The sequence below is a fragment of the Chionomys nivalis genome, chromosome 12 (genome assembly GCF_950005125.1).
Source record: "Chionomys nivalis chromosome 12, mChiNiv1.1, whole genome shotgun sequence".
In the NCBI taxonomy this organism is placed as follows: Eukaryota; Metazoa; Chordata; class Mammalia; order Rodentia; family Cricetidae; genus Chionomys; species Chionomys nivalis.
This window is the reverse complement of record NC_080097.1, coordinates 71,256,141-71,278,049: the sequence shown is the minus strand read 5'-3', so window position 1 is coordinate 71,278,049 and position 21,909 is coordinate 71,256,141. Positions and strand designations below refer to the sequence as shown.

The 21,909-nt window shown below is 42.2% G+C and overlaps 2 protein-coding genes across 3 annotated transcripts in view; one reads left to right on the top strand and one right to left on the bottom strand.

Moving 5' to 3' along the window:
- Positions 1–32: 32 nt before the first annotated feature.
- Positions 33–20,586, bottom strand: Ap3m1 (adaptor related protein complex 3 subunit mu 1). The gene is made up of 9 exons (XM_057786823.1): positions 20,295–20,586; positions 13,724–13,999; positions 12,576–12,747; positions 8,041–8,178; positions 7,040–7,125; positions 6,111–6,244; positions 5,102–5,309; positions 3,490–3,634; positions 33–3,112 (listed from the first exon to the last, which is right to left on the bottom strand). Exons 2-9 carry the CDS (start codon positions 13,994–13,996, stop codon positions 3,012–3,014), a joined length of 1,257 nt encoding a protein of 418 aa, XP_057642806.1. The 5' UTR covers positions 13,997–13,999; positions 20,295–20,586; the 3' UTR covers positions 33–3,011.
- Positions 20,587–20,747: 161 nt separating this feature from the next.
- Positions 20,748–21,909, top strand: part of Adk (adenosine kinase) — a 390,903-nt gene continuing 389,741 nt past the window's right edge. The window contains exon 1 of one of the 2 annotated variants that reach the window (XM_057786610.1): positions 20,748–20,851. In XM_057786610.1, coding sequence (XP_057642593.1) covers positions 20,790–20,851 — 62 coding nt within the window. In that variant the 5' untranslated portion in view covers positions 20,748–20,789. The remainder of the gene's footprint in view (positions 20,852–21,909) is intronic. The other variant, XM_057786612.1, reaches the window with a different exon arrangement.

Here is a 21,909-nt window from a genome sequence, read left to right as displayed (position 1 = left end):
CGTTTAAAACAAATAAAATACATTTATATGAATAACTCTCTGAATGATGGGCGTGCTATTTTACTAACAACTTTAGGTCAGACTCCTATTTCTGAAGAATAGCCAATGAAATGAGTCCTCAGGATCTGGGTAATATTAAAAAAATATTAAAGATTTTATTCAATCCATAAAGGAATGGAAATTAATAGTACATTTTCATATGAGGGTTTATGTGATAAAGGACAATCTTGGCACCTATACATTAGAAGGAACAGAAACCATAAGTTATCAGTGGGCAAAGCAGCTAGATGTGGGTTACCCTTGGTAGAAGTAACTCTCATTTTAGAAGGTTTTAGCTATTACTGGAGACCATATCTGTCCCTTAAAAAGCAGAGGTTGTGAAACGTGAGGGGAACTTTTGTGTCTTCCAAATCCAGTATAGAACAGTGTCGTCAGGATCCAGTAGGGCTGAGTCAAAACTAGCTTGGGATACACACGGATCTTCTTGCTTGAAAAATCACCGACTAAAATAAAAACATGTTTTTGCCCAATTTTCTAGAATGGGGGTGAAGGGGAGGAAGTTAAATAATATTGCAGGGTGAAATTCATCATTGTGTTGACTGAGAAGTTCCCCACTGGAGAAGTGGATTGCAGCCTGTGTCCAAGGCTGTGGAGTTCACTTAGCCAGCATTGTAGTTTTCTTCTAGCCAGTTGCTCTAAGGGAAACAAAACTAGCATATTTCCAGTGTTCTTCTGTAGCAACATTTAAGGAATGAACCCACCAGCTGAATTCCACATGTGTACATGTATGGCAGGCTACCTCACACAGAAAATAAGCATGTTTTATTTGCTTTTAGATTATGGTTCCTTAAGAACAAAGAAAAGGGGAATATGCTAGATTAACCAGAACTCAGGTGTTTAAAAATCTTGAATCTATGTGGGAAGTGATGTAATGAAGGTATAGTTTTTATCACTTTTATCACTAAGTCTGTGACCAGAAAGGGAACACTTTAAAATGATGAATGGCTGTGGATATGCTCTACTTAGGAAAATGCCTCCTGAATGTCCTTAAGCAACTGTAATACTTGTGATACAGAAGAAACTGATCCCATGCAGCTGGCTCTAACTCAGCCTGGATATGAGAATGTTCCATCAACAATCAGACTTAAAAAAAAAATCAATTTGTTGCTTTCATATTTTTATTGACATTATAGCCAGAGCTACGAAAAGGACTTACTGGGCTCTATCAAATTAATAAGTACAACAATTTAACTGTAAAGGAACACGGTCTGCTTGGCTGTTTTAGCAGAAATTATTAGAGACAAGGGACTCTTGGTATATGTTCCACTTTGAAAGACAAGACTGCACAGGAGGAATGTTGGACAGTCTAGGTATTGATGGTGAGACAAGGGATTGTGAAGAAATTCAACTGTCACAATTGTTTTTGAGGTAAAAGACAAGATATTTAAATTAGAGATAACCAATCTTAGTCAAAGCGATTAGATATTTTGCATTTTGACTTAAAGCTGCCAATCTAAGATTGGTTACTCAAGTAATTTCTATTTGAAGCCTCAAAAGCTAGCCTTTTTTATTAGATGAGGGCAACAGTAACCATGCTACTGTATCACCAGCACTCCAACAAGGACTGTAAGAGAGAGATGGAAGAAAATAATGGGCCACAGGATAAGAAAACCAAGTCTAAAGAAAATCAAGGGGAAATAGAGCAAACACTTATATCTTAACTTTCAGCCTTCTTCCATTTTCATGTCTAATGAGGCAAAATAACTGCATAAAGGATTTCCAAGCAAATGATGTAGAATGGAATGAGTCATAGACCGACTTTCCCAGTGTTACAATCGACTGGTATAAATCATGACTGAGAGTGTTTGTCCTTCAGTAATGTTCTTCGTGTACACAGTACGACAAAGACACTTAAGTGCTTCAGTAGCATTTTGACAAGGTGGGAAGTTTAGGAAAGTGCTTATCACAATGGCCTCAGGATATACGTACTATGGAAAGGAGCTCCTCCAAATACAGGGCATACAGGTAAATCCAACCATTTAAGCACAGAAAGATAAAAGACTGAGAAGAGAAAGAACAGTAGTAGTGAAGCAGACACAGTTTTCTCCTGCTGAACTAGGACACGAGACTTTCAGGCTAACTAGGTTACAGTGGCATTAGATAAAGCTTTACTGAAACATGGAAATGGCAAGGTTTTGCTTAATTTTCTCTTTTACTACTTTAATTTGTTTAAAGCACACTTGTGCCTGCGATAACTTCCTATAAGCAGAAGTAGTGTTCCCTTTTATTATCTTAATAAAGTATTTGCCCCTTTGATGCAAATGATGTTGACTGTGCTATCTAGCAGCTGATGGTATATCTACTGCAGCAAGGTCCTTGTAAATCAAAATCTGAGCTTTACATAAAAATCTTATTTATAAAAAATAGAATACCAAGTACAGTGAGAATGGAGCACGGAGCAGCGGTGCTCCTTGCCAGGGCCATGTGAAAGTGGCTTTTGCTACAGTGCTTGCTTAATGGCACAAGTGAAAAGCTGAGTAAGGCAAACACTTGAAGAGGCAGTTTTCTGTAAACTTCTTGGGGTGGGGGAATCTCCTTTCGTGGGATAGACACTGATTTGAGATGGCTAAGATCAGAAGGTGTGAAGTTTGGCTGCACCCGACACACACCAGTTCCTGCTGGTGGATGAGACCACATCACTGGCTTTAGGAGAAAGGCTACGGCTGCAGCCCTCTGTCTTTACTGTTACAATGTGCAGCATTCAGCTGGTAGCCCCCTTGGAAGAAATCTAAATCTTTTCCTAAGTGAAAAGATACAAAATAAGCTAAGTCTTTAGAAAACTTTCCTTAGCTTAAAGCTCCTTAAGAACCCTACATTGATACTAAGCAACTCTGTTAGCAGTGTAGCCTGACACAAATGCTTTATATGTATTCCCACCCACTCGGTACCTAATAGTAATAAATTGTAATTACACTTGAAAAACAAACATCTTGAGGAATTTTGGCCTCTTCTCATGTCCTCACTTGAAACTTCCCAGCTTTTGTGACATATTTGACTCCTTTAAATGGCTTATATTTCTCCCCATACATGTCCAAGCGATTCACTTTTAAGCCTGTGTCAAAAAGAATGAAACAAATCATTACTATCCCAGTAACAATACAGGACTTCTTTAGCAGTGAACACTGACCCTAGATGTGACACTGGACAGTGCTCCGTTCATCGTTCTGGAAACAATGCCCTTTTTCTATCATCCATGCATTATACTCTGGCCAGAAAAATGCTAACTCTACTTTCTGTGAACACGAAGGACTGCTTCTCTGGGGCACGTGTGACAGAATGAAATAAGCTGCCCTCCCAAATTCTGGTGCCTGGAGGCCAGCACCACAGCAGGTAAACTGGAGTTGCTGCTCTTCCTAGGGTAGAACTGTCAGAACTCTTCCAAACTCCTGGTTCCAGTTTCTCCTAGCCACACAGCAAACTTGGCTTTACCTGAAATAGCAAGCTGCTGGATCTTGAACTGTATGTTGAGGCTGGGGTTCTCTTCTGGCTTGGGAGCTCCTGACTGCAAATTTACCAGTCCTTTAAGACTTGGGAGCTTCTGTGGAGCGATTTTCCCCACATCCCATACTAGTACCTTAAAAAGACAAGAGGAAAAAAAAACCACATTTTAAAGACATGCTCAGAGGTTAACAGATGCTGTAAGCTTCTACACAAAATAAAGCAGTGTCTTAGAAAACAGGAGAAACCTGGAATAGACAACTGACTTATGTTACTATCATTAAACTTTCAGCCACAGACTCCTTTGTTAAGTGAAACTACCTGTGTGGAAACTGAGTCATAGATAAAAGCACGGCCATAGTTGGAGTGGAGGACCAAGGGTGTGGAACTCCTCTGCTTAGACGTACATGACCCCTGGGAAGATTCTTGAATCCTTAATGTTAGATGTTCATTTTTAAGTTTTTACTCTTATTTATATGTACATGTGTGTCTATATGGGGTTGCACATGTGAACAGAGTCCACGGAGACCAGAAGAGGGCGCGGGGTCCCCTGGAGCAGGTTACAGGCAGTTGTGTAGCTCCAGTGTGGTTGCTGGTGATGGAGGTGGGTCTTATATCTTATCTGTTGCTTTCATTGGTTAACTAATAAAAAAAACTGCTTGGCCTGATAGGGCAAAAATTAGGTAGGCGGAGTAGACAGAACAAAATGCTAAAAAAAGGAAGCCGAGTCAGTGAGTCGCCATGATTCTCTCACTCCAGACAGACGCAGGTTAAGATCTTTCTTGGTAAGCCAGCTCGCGGTGCTACACAGAATATTAGAAATAGGTTAGATCAATATGTAAGAGCTAGCCAATAAGAGGCTAAAACTAATGGGCCAGACAGTGTTCAAAAGAATACGGTTTCCGTGTAATTATTTCGGGTGTAAAGCTAGCCGGGTGGTGGGACGCAGCCCGCCGCTCCACACAACATGCTGGGAACCATATTTGCGTGTTCTATAATAGCAGTTTATGTTCTTAGACACTGAGCCATCTCCCCAGCCCAAGGTTAGAAGATCTTCTAATGCTTTGTGTGGTGGCACACACCTTTATTTCAGCACTCAGAAGGCAGGGGCAGGTGGATGCCTATGAGTCCAGGTCAGCGTGGTTTACATAGTGAAGTCCAGGACAGCCAGGACTACAATGAGAGAGGAAAAAAAAAAAAAAAAAAAAAAAACCCAAAAACCAGAAAACAAAAATCACGACAAAACAATCACCCCAAAAATGCTCTATGAAATTATACAAAATTACACTTTCTCAGCTATGTGTGGTAGCACATGCTTTTAATGTAGAACTCTTGAGTTCTAGGCCAGCCCGGGCTATACAGTAAGATTCCCCATCTCAAACAAAAACAAACAAAACACACCTCATTTATCAAGCACTCATTTTTGTTGAAAACCTATCACATTTTGCTATGGAAGCAAAGCAGCTGAGAGAAAATCATCTCTTACTGCTCTCTGAAAACCTTCAGCTAGAGGTAAGGTAAGGACACTGCTTTCCTTCTACGTCCTCCACGCCCCACCACACACAGATCGCACAATACTTGCTGACTCTTGAAGTGGCTGTACCTTGGTCACTGGATCAAATGTATAGCTGCCTTGTGTTGGTGTCAGGTTCATGTTCAGCACAACTTTTGGCATGTGAACAGTCACTGTGATTCCTTCAATAGTTTTTCCCATATTCTGTTTTGGTCCAATTGTTACATCAAATCTGCCACAAGAGCTGTTTTCCTTAAAACTGATACTGTGTTTCACATACACTGGTATTGCCACTAGACTACAAGAGACATAGAGAGAAACATACAAAAGTACTTATGTACAGGTATGTACACAATGAAAGCTACAGGACAACTCCAGAGGCTGTCTGTAACTGTGCCACAGGGCCATATACCCTAGCAGAATTCAGCTTCTGCCCTGGGGTTGTTGAGGACAGCACAGTTGCTAGGACTGTATGGATTGATAACTAACACATAAGTCAAAGCAGAAATCTGGTTTAAATACAGTATAAACAACTGGGGTAGAGGGTAATACTTAAGGGGGGAGACAGCGCACACGAGCCCATTAAAAGAAAAGTGCTAAGAAATAATTTCTCGGAAAAAACTTTGTTTTGTTACCCAAATGTTTTCTGATATTCTAAAGGGACAAGTTAGCTACAGCTAACAACGTCAAACTGTTTAAAACTCAATAATCCCAGCACTTAGGAGGCTGAGGAAGAGGATCCAGAGTTTGAGGCCCTATCCCCAAACTCAATGTGAAGCAGATAGCGGAGGGTTATTTTGGGGTGTGGATGTCTTGTTAGTTTATAGACCATGGCAGGATTAAGGCACCAAAGTCATGGTTTGCCAAGAACATGCATAATCCAAAGGGTTGTTTTTAGTTACAGATTTTAACCTCTCTCTCACTATTACCCTTTTAAGTCCAGAAACAATGTATCAGGTACATATTATCACCAGTTCTCACTAGGTCTCCCGGTGAGACATGCCTAAGTAAACCATGATAAACTCAAGAACTAAACTGTAAAAATGAAACAAGAGCAGGGCGTTCTATTCAAATCGCTGGACTGTGATGGCAAATTTACTTCTGTGAGCTGACACGGTATGATATGAGTCGGAAATTCCCATCTGGAGGAATAAATGACAAAACTCTTTCTGATTCCCAACGTTTGAACCGGATGCACGGGTGGAAGCTGACATCATCTAGAAGTCTTGGGTTCTGTCAGGAAAAGAAAAAGCCATATGTACAGAGTATAAGAAGAATGACAACAGTATTTACATATTATGATAAGTTAATATGCTCCCTAAGTCACAAAAGCAGTGTAAAAGTTTATTATGATAATATCAAAATAGTTTTATATACATTACTTGAACTTTATAAACCATGGGGAGAAAAAGCAAGTAGCATTATCTACATTGCACAGATGAAAACTAAAGTTGAAGAAAGTGGAGAAATGGTACCCAAGACAGAACCAGAACACATTTCTCCTAGGGCAGTGTGTCATGCTAAATCTATATGATGCAAAATATTAATGCTCCTTTACATAAGCAGAGTAAATATCTGGTAAAAATGACAGTGGAGATTCAAAAGCTAGACAGCAAATCCTGAGCCACTTCTAGCACACTCGAGATAAAGACCTCCCTTTGACCTTTCCGTAAAGGCCATGTTCAGTGTGTCAGCTCCTGTTTGCAAAGATGTGCTAGGAATATTCTGAGATAGCCCTCTGTAACCTAATATAAACTCCAGGGCTGGGGAGATGGCTTAACAGGTAGAGGTGCTTGCTGAGGACCTGAGTTTGATCCTTAGGATCCATATGGTGGAAGGGGAAAATAAATTCCTGCAAGTTGTTCTCTGATCTCCACATGTGTGCCCTGGTAAATACAAGCCAACTCAAGCACACACAAATATGAAATCAACAAACTTCAGCTACAATCTTCCCTCAGGAACTATCACATCACTAAGCACTTCAAATGTACTAGGCATGTAAGGGATGATAGAGCAGATCAAACTTACCATGAAAGAGAGCGAGAGATCAGGCATTCCAGAGAGCTTAATGCAAGCATCAATGACCCCCTGAATTTCTGCGAAGACTGTAGATCCTAGAGAAGGAAATGAAAGCTGACAATCTTAATGGAATCTGGCTCTTCTCTATAGTCCTCACTTAGCTGGAGTAATGGAAACACATTCTGGGTGTGAGAAATAGTAGTAGTTCTGAGAGCATTTCTCACTGGCTCCATCTAACTGCCTAGAGTCCAATTCTAAGGAGTTAAATTCTTTAGAGAGTCAAGATTATTTGGACCGACGTTTAAAATATCTTAACAGAATTTAAAAATGAAGCAGTTTCCTCATGAAATAGACTAAGCTTTAGGCTCCTTTTTTTTTTTTTTGGGTTTTCGAGACAGGGTTTCTCTGTGGTTTTGGAGCCTGTCCTGGAACTAGCTCTTGTAGACCAGGCTGGTCTCGAACTCACAGAGATCCGCCTGCCTCTGCCTCCCGAGTGCTGGGATTAAAGGCGTGCGCCACCACCGCCCAGCTTTAGGCTACTTTTTAAGGAACAGGGGTCATGATTTATTATTTTGTATGCCTGAAGGTTATAATGGAAAGAAGACAAGGTAATAAAGGGTTTCTCTGTGGCTTCGGAGCCTGTCATGGAACTCGCTCTGTAGAACAGACTGGCCTTGACTCACAGATCCACCTGCCTTGCCTCCTGAGTGTTAAAAGCAACCAGAAGAAGCCTTTGGCCGAAGCACTGTACATGTAGCAGGGAGCAGCACAGGGACCACAGCTACGTGACACCTGTCAGATGAGAAAGCTGCAAGAGGGACTCACAGACACCTGCACCACCTCAGGCAGTGGTTATAATTACAGTGTAACCTTTGGGCAGAATAAATAGATTTATATATCGTTAGAATAATTTTCTGCTTAAAATCACCCTGCCGAGGGATTTCAGTTTTCAGTTCAACTTGTGTCAACTGAATTGTTTCTTCCCCAGAGGACCAGATGCACACAATTACCTGATTTATCTATAATTGCATCTATTTCTTCAACTACATCAAAATAGGCTTCATTGTTTGTGTACTTTACTCCTGCTCGACGCCATGGGATGTTGGATAGCTGCCCGGTGGGGAGTGTGTCCCCAACATTACTACTGCCTAGAAATTAGAAAAGAAAGCAAAGTGTAATGTGTGTTATAGTCATCAGAAAACGATGGAAAAAGGATGCTTTAGTGTCTGCTTTGCATTTGGATTTTCCTTCACTGCAGTTGAGGACTCTAGAACTGCTGAAGACATATTCCATGCAAGAGGACAGAGAAGGGCCATATCCTGCCTACCTGTTAGACCAAGATAAATGCATTCACTCATCTTTTGCTTTCTCTGTGTTAGCAGTAACCCAAGCTAATTCTAATGGCTCAATAACAGAATCGTGTACTGCTGCCAGCAATGAAAAAGAGGCTTGGCTGCTGAACAACCTAGTGGGAAGAAGTCTTCACTGAAAATACACAGTTCAAACCTGGTTCTTTGGTATTCAGGGGAATTCTACATGAGATGTGCCATGTTGGTCTCTGTGGAGTAACTAGATGAAGAACATATTTTTGCTTATTCCCATTTCAACATCACCACACCATTGAGATTGTAGCTCTATAGTAGAGCATTTGCCTAGCATGCACATAGCTCTATGCTCTATCTCCAATAGAGCAAAAACAGAACCAAAAAAACCAACACCCGCCTTAAGGTCAGCATACCACTTTGGCTGAAATGTGACTAATGTTCTTATCTAGTTAGCTTCCTGACAAATTGCATATGTATGGTTATGCAAACAGAAACTCTTTTACTGTGACTTACTCAACATTTTGGTTAGTCTATATTTTTTAATTCAAAAGGAACTCATGCAGTAAAAGGTAGTAAGTTAATCAAACATTTAATAAAATCTGTTTTCTACTAACATCAACTACTATTAGCATACAGGTATATTTCTTTAAATATTTACTCATAAGTAACATTACCACTTTTTCTTATTTTGTTAATTCTGCTTTCCTTTTTATTCCCTCCCTCCCTCCCTCCCTCCCTCCCTCCCTCCCTCCCTCCCTCTCTCTCTTTCTTATGATTCCAGCACTTGAGAGGCAGAGGTAGGAGGATGGCAGCAAGTCTGAGGCCAGCCTGGTCTACATAATGAGTTCTGGGCCAGTAGGAGCTACAAGACCCTACCTTGTGAAAACAGGTTGCAAGCCAGGCAGCACATTCCTATACTCCCAACATTCAGGAGACTAAGGCAGGAGGACTGCTAGTGTAAAGCCAGCCTCATCTGCATACTATGACCACCTTGCTTCCAAAAACAACACACACACACAAACACATCAAACTTAACCAAACATAACATATGGTTTCAGAGTGCTTGCCTAGTATGCATGAAGCCCCGTGATCAATCTCCAGCACTTTAACCTCAACACTTGTGAGACGGTGGAGGTGGAGGATTAGAAGTTCAGAGTCATCTTTGGCTACACAGTAATACAGTACGTTCAAATCTAGATTAGATTTTAAGAAAAGGAATATATATAACCCAGGATGGCTAAGAACTAGGGATCCTCCTACATGCTAGGATTACAGGCATGTGTTACTAAGCTTGGTTAACAAGGCTAACACTCATGTCATAGTCTATTGCTGGTATTCCTGTCTCCAGCCTGTTACTTTCCAAGAGTATTAGAAAAATACTGCTTTAATCAGATGATTTTCCTGTTTAGAAACCTTTATGCTTCCTACGTGCTTTCTAACAAAAGCTAAACATTCTGCTTAGCCGTAGGAACAAGTATTCCCCCGCCTCAGCTTCCCACGTCATACTCAGCCCAGTCTCACCTAAGTGTGTGCTTTCAGTGTTCAATTACAAAGCTCTACTTCTGTTAGAGGGGCACATACAATCCCGCCTTCCATTGCATGTGTATTTTCCTCATACAAGCTCTCATTTATCTACTTCTACAAACTACTGACTCTGCAGGGCCCTGTGTTAGGGTCACCGGGTAGTTCAAGAAAGATTACTTCACCCACCGAGCCATTCCTTGGTCTGTGTGTATATGTGTGGTACTAGGAAGCAGAATACTCTACTAAGCATACTCTACTAAGGAAGTATAGCCCAGGTGTATTATATTTTCCCACTTTGTACCCCAGGCTAGCCACAAACTCATATTTGTTCTCCTTTAGCTGCCCTAGTACCTGGGATTACTATGCAGCACCACATCCAGCCTGAACCATTCTCTTAAACTTTTTCAATCCATGCTATAGTATTTCATTAGTAATTTTTTTGAAAGTTAAATAATACAAAGTGGGCTGGAAAGATAGCTCAGTAGATAGAAGTGCTTGCTATGGAAAAACGAAGGCCTGAGTCCAGATCCCAGCCCCACATAAATGATGGGGTGGCTGTGCACACACCTATGTCCCAAGCATTGCGGGGGTCAATACAGGATGGCTGGGGCTTGCTGGCAACCAGCCTAGCTTCAGGTTCAGTGAGAGACTGTCTCAAAAAAAGGGACCAGGTGACAGTGATAGAGCAGGGCACCTAATGTCCTGTGCACACTCCACACACACACACACACACTCCACACACACACACACTCCACACACACACACACACACTCCACACACACACACTCCACACACACACACACACTCCACACACACATACACACACACACACACACTCCACACACACACACACTCCACACACACACACACTCCACACACACACACACTCCACACACACACACACACTCCACACACACACACACACTCACACACACTCACTCCACACACACTCCACACACACACACACACTCCACACACACACACACACACTCCACACACACACACACACACTCCACACACACACACACACACTCCACACACACACACACACTCCACACACACACACACACTCCACACACACACACACTCCACACACACACACACACTCCACACACACACACACACTCACACACACTCACTCCACACACACTCCACACACACACACACTCCACACACACACACACACTCCACACACACACACACACACTCCACACACACTCCACACACACACACACACACTCCACACACACACACACACTCCACACACACACACACATCTAAAAACGTATAAAGCAAAAATAAAGATGTTTAGCTAGAGATAAACAATGTATACATTTTAGATTTTTTTTGTTTTGTTTTTCAAGACAGGGTTTCTCTGTGTAATGGTGCTGGCTGCCCTGGAACTCACTCTGTAGACCAGGCTGGCCTTGAACTCAGAGATCCGTGTGTTTCTGCCTCCTGAGTGCTGGATTAAAAAAGCCACCATCACTGACTTGCCATTTTAGGATTTTTATCTTTGTAAATTATATATATGTTTATCTGTATACATACACACACACAGAAACAAAAAATAAAAACAACAAAATTATATATATGTGTACACACACACACACACACACACACACACACATATATATCTTTTATGAGTTTGTGCTGTTTTTCTAATTTGTCCTGTTTTTCCCCCCCACTTAATAATATGATTGTTTTCCAGTGTCTCACTACAATATCCCTGAAGTATGAAATTGCTCTTTAAATCCTTATATATTTTAACATTTTCCCCAGGGTAAAGAGATGCTGAGTGTGGACAGTGTAGTTGGAGTGACACGTAACATTCCTCCAGAAGACTTCTTTTTTAATTTTGGACACAGTCCCATTATACAGCTCTGACCTAGGACTCTCTTTGTAGACCAGGCTGGCCTCAAATTCATAGAGATACACCTGCCTCTATCTCCTGAATGCTGGATTAAAGGCTTCTGCCCCAAGCCCACTCTTTCTGAAGATTTTTAAAATCTCAAGAGATTATCCGAGTATATGTAATTTCAAGGTATGGTTCAGAAATAAAATTCAATTGGAAGTTTGTAACAAAAGCAGAAAGCCTACTATGTATGAATTCTACAAAGAAAGTCTACTATGTATGAATTCTACAAACTAATTTTCTACTTAATTATTTTCTTGTTTGAAATACTGGGCATTGAACCCAATAATAGGCAAATGCTACCACTGAGCTATACTCCAGCTCTGAAAGTTCTTTGTCATACAAATTAGGCCTCTCTTAATAAAAGGAACATATTTCTCACTCTGTACCCCAGATTGGTCTTGAACTTATCAACTCACTAGTGAGCCTCCTAAAGGCATATGATTACACATGAGCCACACCTGACCTCATATATCTGCTTTTGTTATTGTTCTTGCTCTCTCTCAAAACAAAAGGTGGGCTGGTCAGATGTGTCAGTGGGTAAAGGCTTTTGCTGCCATGCCTGAAGACTTGATTGAATTGAGAGAGAGAGAGAGAGAGAGAGAGAGAGAGAGAGAGAGAGAGAAGACAGAGAGAAAATAAAAAATACATTCATTTTAACATTACTGGTAATTTTAATTTTGGCCAAATCAGACTACTCTAATAGTCTGTCATATGAATAAAATGGCTGTTCATAAAATTTCAATGGATCAGTTCTAACAGACTGTTTCACCTTTCATACCTGTGATAGAATTGACGACGGAACGTAGAATTGTTGGTGGTTTAATTAGTTCTTTCAAAATGTTAGATTCAGTAGCCAGCGGGAATCCATTGTCTAACATTTCTTCCAAGAGCTCATACACTATGACCACGTTATCCTTAATTGCAGCCTCTGAACACTCACCAAAGTAGTCCTAACAAAATAATCAGAATGTTGAACAACAGAAAGCATGGAGAAAAGCTTGCTTTTCCTTATAATATCCTTTCTTCTCAAGAATAAACTAACAGTAGCTTAACTCATGGTTTGAGACCTTAGAAATATATAGAAATAAAAAATTCTCAGGCCTGCTTTTCGTCCCGCCCAGCTCTCACATAGCTAGGCCCCGGAAATAACAACACACAAATTACATTCATTTAACCACTGCCTGGCCCATTAATTCTAGCCTCTTCTTGGCTATCTCTCACATCCTGATTAAACCATTTCTAATGATCTGTGTACCACCACGAAGTAGTGGCTTACTGGGAAGATTCTAACCACTGTCTGTCTTGGGTAGGAGAAGCATGGCGTCTGCCTGACTCTGCTCTTTCTCCCAGCATTCTGTTCTGTCTACTCCACCTATCTAAGCTGCTGTCCTATCAAAGGCCAAGGCAGTCTCTTTATTTGACCAATGAAAGTAACACATAGACAGAAGACCCACCTACATCAGAAAGCCTAACATTTCTCTTCAATATTTTCTAACTGTATTTATATTGAATTGATTCCTATATGACATGCTAGAAAGTACTGAAACGTAAGCTATAAACTTCATTGCCCCTAATAAACCCACTCCTAAGCACATATAAAGCTTAAGCCATTTGCTTTATTTATCGAAACAAGAGAAAACTGAAAATGTGAATACAGAAGAGCTTATGACCAATAAATCTTTGTGATGACCCAGAGAGTTCTAAGTGGAGGACATTCTATTTCCTCATGGTATAGTTTGCCACACACACAAAAACCCCAGACAGAGCAGCAATGTGTGTGGCTGCACACTCTCTAAGTGCTTATGAGACTAGGTTTAGAGAGAAAATCCACACTGTACACATCAGAAACTTAGGTGACAAACATAAGCACGTCTCCCCTTGAATTTTCCTGGGTGATTTCGTTACAACAGTTTGATGGCTACAAACCTGAAAAGTGTCAGCAACTCGATGCAGAAACTCAATCACAAAGAGAGGTGGCACTTCCGTCTGTATGACAGACACGAAGAAGAGCTTATCCCGGTAGATACTAATGAGGTAGTGGTGAGGTGTGGAAATGACAGGTGGGACATTTTCAACATCCGCAGCTTTCTCCTGAGCTTCAAAGAAATAGTCACAGACAGACTGGCTTACCACGCTCTTCCAGTGCTTTTCTAGAAATATGTCACCAGAGCAGTTGATGAGAAATAGACTGTGGATCATTTTCTGTGAAGGAAAAAAGGGGCTTATATTTACTGGACATTGAAATGCACAGTTGTAGTAGATGGTAATAAACTCAGAGACTCACCACTGGACAATGTCTAGAGAGTGGGAGACTTTGGACTGCTCAGCCCTAAATGAGATGTCTTTATCACACCCACCCCTCAAGACTCAGGGAGCTAAGGAGGAGACAAAAATCCGAAGAACCAGAAGTGGTGGACAGCTCCAAGGACACTGCATCTTCCAGACACAACAGAGCTGATGCACATATGAGCTCACAGAAACTGACACACCACACAAAGAGCTCCACAAACTCAAACCAGATAAAAATCACAGCGTGGAGAAAGCGAAGTAGACACCAAGTCCCACCCCTAAGCAACTGATACCTGCCAGGAAGGAGAACATCAATGTTCTCCAACAGAGTATCACTGGGTTTATCAGCCACCCTCTAGGGTAGGTCCCATGCACAGGCATATCTGGTCAACACAAGGACTCCATTTTGCGTGTGTGTACTTTTTTGTTTTGTTATTTTTTTGTCTTACTGTGTTTTTATTTGTTTTCTTTCCTCTTCCTCTTCCTCCTTTTCTTGGAGAGAGAGAACATGAAGTTGGGTGGGTAGGGATATATGGGGAGGACTTATGTATGTGGAGGACAAAGAATATGATCGAAATATATCGTATGAAAAAATCCTTGTCATACTGTGTTGACATAAAAAACAGACAAAGCAATGTAAGTGTCGTAATGTAATGTAAGAAAATGTAAGGCAATTGCGGATCAGTATTTCCCATGAACACAGATGGAAAAGTCTTAATATTAGAAAGCTAAATTCAGCAACAAATTTTAAATTTATAGTTAATTCCAAGAATGCAAGTTTGGTTGAACACAGGACAGTTAATTAATGTAATCTAAAGTGCTGGTTAGTTCTGCCAACTTGACACAGCTACATAAATCTGGAAGAGGAAATCTCAGTTGAGGAACTGCTCCATCAGACTGTTCTTCTGTGGGCACATCTGTTGGCCATTTTCGAGGACACAGCCCACTGCGGGTAGTGCTAACCCATCGCAGGTGGTTCTATAAGAAGCCGAGCAAGTCACTAAGCAGTTTTCCTCCATAGTTCTGTCCTGACTTCCCTCAATGAACAACTATGATCAGGATGTGAAAGCCAAATAAATCCCTTATTTCCCAAGTTGCTCTGACCGGTATTTCTCATGTGTGTTACATAGCAAGTTTGAGGTCTGTATGGGACATATTACACCTTTTCTTAAAAACGTAACAAAACAACAACAGAAAAATATTTGTCAAACGTGCAACACGGGGACAACTGAAAACTGTCTAACTGCTTTATCTTCATTGTATACGATGACAATTACGTCAATTATCACAGTGCCAGCTAGAAGATCTGAACAGCTGAATTCTGAGCTCCTGTTCTTGCTTCTTATACACTAATTAGCAGGCACGTATTTGAACACAGTGCCAATTAGGTTTTCAGCAGCTAAGGAAATAGCCTTTGTTTGTGTCGTCCAATATGGCAATCATTGAATACACGTACTGCCGTGCACTAGATATGTAGCTAACATGAAGTCCCAGCACTTGAGAAGTGGAGGCAGGAAGATTAGGGGTTCAAGGCCAGCCGGGACTATAAACACAGGCGATTGAAGTCACTTCGGGATATATGAGATCCTGTCTCAAAAATGTAGCAAAAACAACTAAGGTACTGAAATATTAACTATTTTTTGAGATAGTCTCACTATGTAGTCCAGGATAGCTTGGAAATTGCAAACTTAGAATTTGTAAATTGCAAAATTTGCTACCTTTTAAAAGCTAATTTGAATTAATTTAAACACCCACTTCTGGTTGTGATACTAGATAGTAGTGCTATTCTGACTTGATTTAAGAGGAAGAGTTGACGCTTCCAAATAGAAACCAAACATGTTCTAGTTTTTGTGCTGAGAGTTTAATAGATTACAGTATAAATAAAAGAAGTGACCCAGGTTATTTCAAACCACTAGCCTTATGGAACACAGCACACTGAAGTATCACAACACTCCCTAAGAGGACTGCTTGTTTTTGACTAGTTTCTTTATTTTAGAGCTAGATTTCCACTCATTTTCTTAAGCTGGTGAAAAATTCTTTCCAGGAAAGTTTCCACCAAAGTTGTGTTTATTGGCAGCAGTTCAGGTTTCAGAATACAGGGCTGTCAAACCAACCACTGGATTTACTGTTGTTAATCCTTTGTGCCGAGATGAAAGAATAACATTTCCAGCACTCAACGGCACTTGGCTCAAAACCCATTTTAGCCAGGCTATGGTTGCGCACGCCTTTAATCCCAGCACCTGGGAGGCAGGGGCTGGAGGATCTTTGTGAAGTCTATAGATTGAGTTCCAGGACAGGCTCCAAAGCTACACCGAGACATTCTGTCTTGAAAAACAAAAAAAATGTAAAGAAAAGAAAATCTAACTATCTATAATAGAAAAGGAGACCTTAGTTTACCTATTCACATTATGACCAATTGCCTAAAGCATATAACAACTAAGCAACACCACATGGAGCACAAAAATTAGCTCATTTCTTTATCACTTATGCATTTAGTTGCTATTTTGTTACTTATTTTATTGAATTTTCTTGGAAAACTACAAAGGAACCACCACAACCATTTTGTGTGCGTGTGACTTTTGAATCACAAAACACTCCCATCAGAATTTTGATTGTAGCTTAACTCTTGCTTCGTGAATCCTCTTTACTAAATGTGCATTCATCCCAAGGTTTTACAAGTAATGCAATTACAACAGTTAAAATATCTTTGGAAGCCGGGCGATGGTGGCGCACGCCTTTAATCCCAGCACTTGGGAGGCAGAGGCAGGCGAATCTCTGTGAGTTCGAGACCAGACTGGTCTACAGAGCTAGTTCCAGGACAGGCTCCAAAGCCACAGAGAAACCCTGTCTTGAAAAACCAAAAAAAAAAAAAAAAAAAAAAAAAATCTTTGGAATCAAGTGTCTAAAACATAAAGTGTATTCTGTTTTCTTTTCAGATATGGTCTTATGCTGCTGAACTCATGGGGTCAAGCAATCCCTTGCCTCAGTCTCTCAAGCAAGAGGAACAAAAGTCATTCACTGCACTTGATGTTCCTCCTGCGCAAAGCATAATGGAGGCATAGGATGGCAGATCTCTAAAGCGGGAACGGGGGATGGGGAGATGGCAAGGTCAGTAAAGTGCCTGTCATGTGAGTTTGAGGACCTTTGGATCCCCAGCACCATTATAAAAACAGGAGGTGTAAAGGGTGGGGGTGGAGGTGTTGGGGACAGACAGATCCTCAGAGCTTTCTGGCTAGACACAGTTAAGAGATCAGTGATAATGGGGCTGGATGGCTTGAAAGCTCGGAGCACTGGGTGCACTTTCAGAGGATCAGAGTCTGACTCCCAGCACTCACACCCACAGGTTCTCAACCCTCTTAATGCTGCCACCCTTTAATATAGTTCCTTATAGTGTGCTGATACCAACCATAAAATTATTTTGTTGCTACTTCATAACTGTAATTTTGCTACAGTTATGAATCATAGTAAAAATATCTGTGTTTTTCAATGGTCTTGATGACCTTCCTCAAAGGGGTTACAACTCACAGGTGCTTAGAACTTTCTGTAACTCTAGTGCCCATGGGTCCAGTGCCCTCTTCTGGCTTTTTCAGACATTGCACTCACAAGGTGCACTATATAAATTCTCTCTCTCTCTCTCTCTCTCTCTCTCTCTCTCTCTCTCTCTCTCTCACACACACACACACACACACACACACACACACACACACGAGATGAGCAACAGTAGGAGCCCATATTAGAAGGTTAACAAGATGGGGTAAAATGAACAGGTTTTGAGCAAAAATGTATTTAAGTTTGGGTATGTTGTGTAGAAATAAGATGAAAGCTGACATATTAAGCCCTAGCCATACATGATCTGACCCAATTCGTAATATATTTGATCCAAATAAGCATATTATCCAATCACTGTATATAGGTCTGATGATTCAAAGAGACTGGTATGTTGTTAATGGAAATTACAAATATAAAAAATTATATCAACAAATTATGTACATAGTAAGAAACATACATGAAAGAATAGAACAGTATTTGAGTAGCACGTGAGCCAAGGAAGTGGAACTAAGAAGAGACTGAGATGCAGGCGAAGGGGAAGGGTTGTGGGAGATCTGCAGGGACTCAAGTAGAGGAATGGTACAAAGAGGTCAAGCTGTGTTTTTCTTTGGGTTGGAGAGGTGGCTCAGTTGGTTAAGAGTAGGAACAGAAGACTGATCAGATTCTGGCTGGGTGAGGTGGCACACACCTTTAATTCCAGTACTGGGAAGGCAGAGGCAGGCCTAGTTGACAAAGTGAGTTCCAGGGTTACACAGAGAAACCCGTCTTGAAAAACAAAAAGCCAGATTCAATTCCTAGCACCATCTATGTCAGGCAGATCTTAACTGCCCTTGCTCTCCATGGACACTGCATTCATGTGCACCTTCCCACATGTAAATGCACACACAATTAAAAGTAATACAAAGAAATCTCCAAAAATGTTTTAAAGTTTTCTTTTCCTTACCGAGGATCTTTTAAAACGCCAATCTCTTATCCCTCGTCCCTACAAATTGTTTTTAGAAGTTTTTTTTCATTAATTTAAATATGTGTATTATATATAAGTGTTGGTTTGTGCATGTAAGCACAGTGCCCAGGAAGGCCAGAAGAGGGCAGTGGATCTCCTGAAGTTGGAGATACAGGGGCATGGCACTGAAAGCTTGCAGAGGACCAGACTTGGTTCTCAACACCCATCCATCCCAGGCAGCTCACAACCCATTTTTTTAATTAAATTTTGTTTTTATATGTATGCATTTCTGTGAGTATATGCCATATGAGTGCAGGTGCCTTCAGAGGCCACACCCTCTGGAGTTATAGACAGTGAGCCAGCCACTGTGGATGATGGGAACTGAACTTGGGTTTTCTGTAAGAACAGCAGGTGCTCTTTAGTGAGCCAGCTCTTCAGCATCCACCCCCCACCCCCCCAGTCACAGAAATCTAGAAGAAAAGATCCTCTGGGACTGGAGTTAAAGACAGCTGTTACCCACTATGTGAGTGCTGGAAATTGAACTTAGGTCCTCTGAAAGTACAGGCAATGCTCTTAACTGGTGAGCCATCTTCTGCTCCCAGAAGTAGTTTTTTTTTTTTTCCCATGCCAAGAATATATGATTTAAGGTCAAGAGGACACAGGCGATCTTTGCTAGGGTGATTTTAATGGTGGCTCTGTAGGATGTTGAAAGGGAGAAATTGCAATGCAGTGCTTAGATAGAAGTAGCAAGTAGGTAAAATCAAAGATAAAGAGATTGAGATAGCTCATCAGGAATGCGTCTGCTGCCAAGTTCAAGGTCCTGAGTTTGATTCCTACGAAACCTCATGAAGGAGAGAAGTGAGGCCCACAAGTTATCCTCTGACTTCTACATGTGTACTGTGACATGCAACACACACAGAACAACAACAAAAAAACCAGGTAAATGAAGCAGAAGATTATGGCACTGGAAGGTAGGTGAAAGAACTTGTCCTCTCTAAGAAAAAGAGACATTTTCTTTTTTCAATAGAAAGGAAGGAGATTTGTATATATTTGGCTGCAGGAAATTCCTTTTTCTCCTGTGTAATGTGTTTCCAAGTCAAAACCCCAAATGCCACAAAACAAACAAAAGAAAAAAATATCCACTTCTTTTCCTGTGAGAACGCCGTATTTTACAGTGACCCAACTTCTCGACCAGGAAGTCAAAGCCTCAGGATCAAACAAATCCATGACAGTCAATCAGCCCGCCATCCTTACGTTCCCGCACCCCAGGCCACTTTCTCAGTTTACAGCCCTGTCACCTATCTCGTGGGAAGCTGCAACACCCTTCTCACTGCTTCCCCATCCCCGGATCGCTCACCCAGACGCCACCCTCTAAACAGGACATTCTCTAGGTTCATCAGGGGCTTTGCCCTCCAAGGCCAAACCTGGTGGTTGGCGAATTCAAGTCGTCGGCACTCCACCTCACTGTACATGACAAGACCCTTTTTCCCGCGCCTGGGGACCAGAGTTCGAGAACCCTGCGAGGCAGGTGCACCCTCCTTTCCGGCCCAGCTGGCTAGAAAGCCCGGAAGGCCGGGCGCAGGGGGAGGCCCGGCCCTGGTCCACAGCAGCAAGGACGCTCCTGGAGCCCAGGCTAGTGTCTCGAGCCCGAGCTATGCAGTCCGCTCCCCGGCTTTTGAGCGGGCTCCAGCCCGTAGACTCCCCGCGCTCACTCACCCTGACACCGGGGCGAGTCAGTGATTCGGTGCCGGGTCCTCTCTGGACCGAAGCTGAAGCGGCAGAGAAAGCGGCGAGGACCCCGCGCTTGGAGTGCCCAACAGACTGCCTGACTAGCAGCCTCAAAGACGCCAAGGAAGTCAGCAGGACTAGGAAGATAGAAGGGGCGGAAAGGCGCTCAGTGAGAGGAACGGTGTCTCCAGAGGTTTGGATCTGAATCGTCTACATCACTCAGGGTCCGGAAGAGCAGGGAGGTGGCACTCTCTGAGCGCAGGCACTCGCCCGCAGCCTAACTCCGTTCGGGGTCCCTTTCCGTAGTAATCGAGGGACGGGACATCAGATGTGCGTAGAGCCAATGGTTTTGGACTAGAGTCGCGGATTGGGCGGGGTTAAGAGGGGCGGGGCCCGGGGAGGGGCGGTGACGAGTCAAGGGGGCGGAGCCACAGGGCTGAGGGGCGGGACGCGCGGTAGAGCCAAACGGGTGAGAGTGCGATCATGGCAGCTGCTGAGGAGCCGAAGCCCAAAAAGCTGAAGGTGGAAGCGCCGCCAGCGCTGAGGTGAGAACGGCCCGATGTGGGGAGGAGGGAGACAGCACTTGTGGTGAGCCAAGCCCACGTGGGCTGGCGCGGCTGGATGTTTGTGTTCGTGGGGCCAACACGCAGGACCTGCAGCCCAGGAGTTGCCCGCGTGGCTGCTCATTGCCCTCTTGGTTTGGACCACGCTCAGGTGCATTCCCGACCCTGGCAGCCATGGGCCAATCAGAGCTGCTGGCTCGGGGGCCGAGCCTTTCACTGGCGCCACGTGCGAGTGAGTCCTCGCGGGCTGCGCTAGCGCGACCCCAAAGGACCTGTCTGGAGCTTACACACATGTAATTGATGTTGCAACTTTCACTTATATAAAGCCATTTTGTTAAATAACATTTCTTCCTAATAAGTATAAAGTTCAGCGCGTGCAATCTTTTGATGTCTTTGAAGTGTTCAGTGGAGGGCTGTGATTTTTCTGTCTAAAAATAGACACTTCAAACTGATTTAAAACTGTGGGGCTGCTCCTGATTAGCCGAGACAAATTCCATTACCTTCAACATAATCTCCATGTTCAAAAGAATAATTTGTTCTCAACTGAAAAGAAAAGGTTAAGTGGGGATCCCGTATCTTGTTCTTGATGAAATGGGTGATACCCAAATTCTTTCCACCGGCTTTAAAGTATGCCTACTCTTCTTAGAGGGTTATTGTGCATGTCTAATACCACGAACGTTTAAAAAAAAAACCCTGAGGATGTTTTATTTTAAATTTTAGATTATGTGTGCCAGTGGGATTGCTCAGCAGATAGAGGCATAGGCTGCCAAGTCCGCTGACCTGAGTTCAGACTCCAGGACCCACGTGGTGGACTGAGTGAACCTTTTCTTCTGTTGTCCTCTGACCTTCACACGTGGCCCCGCCCCCACTATGTAAATAGATATTGTCTCCTTGGATTTTCATTTAATAAAAGCAATACTTTATATATAATGATGATCAAGTTTAACAATGCTTACTATCTGTAGTAATGGTACAAGGAAACTCTATGAAAGAAAGGCAGAGATTATTCATATTGACGAATGAAGGTATTGAAGTTCAAA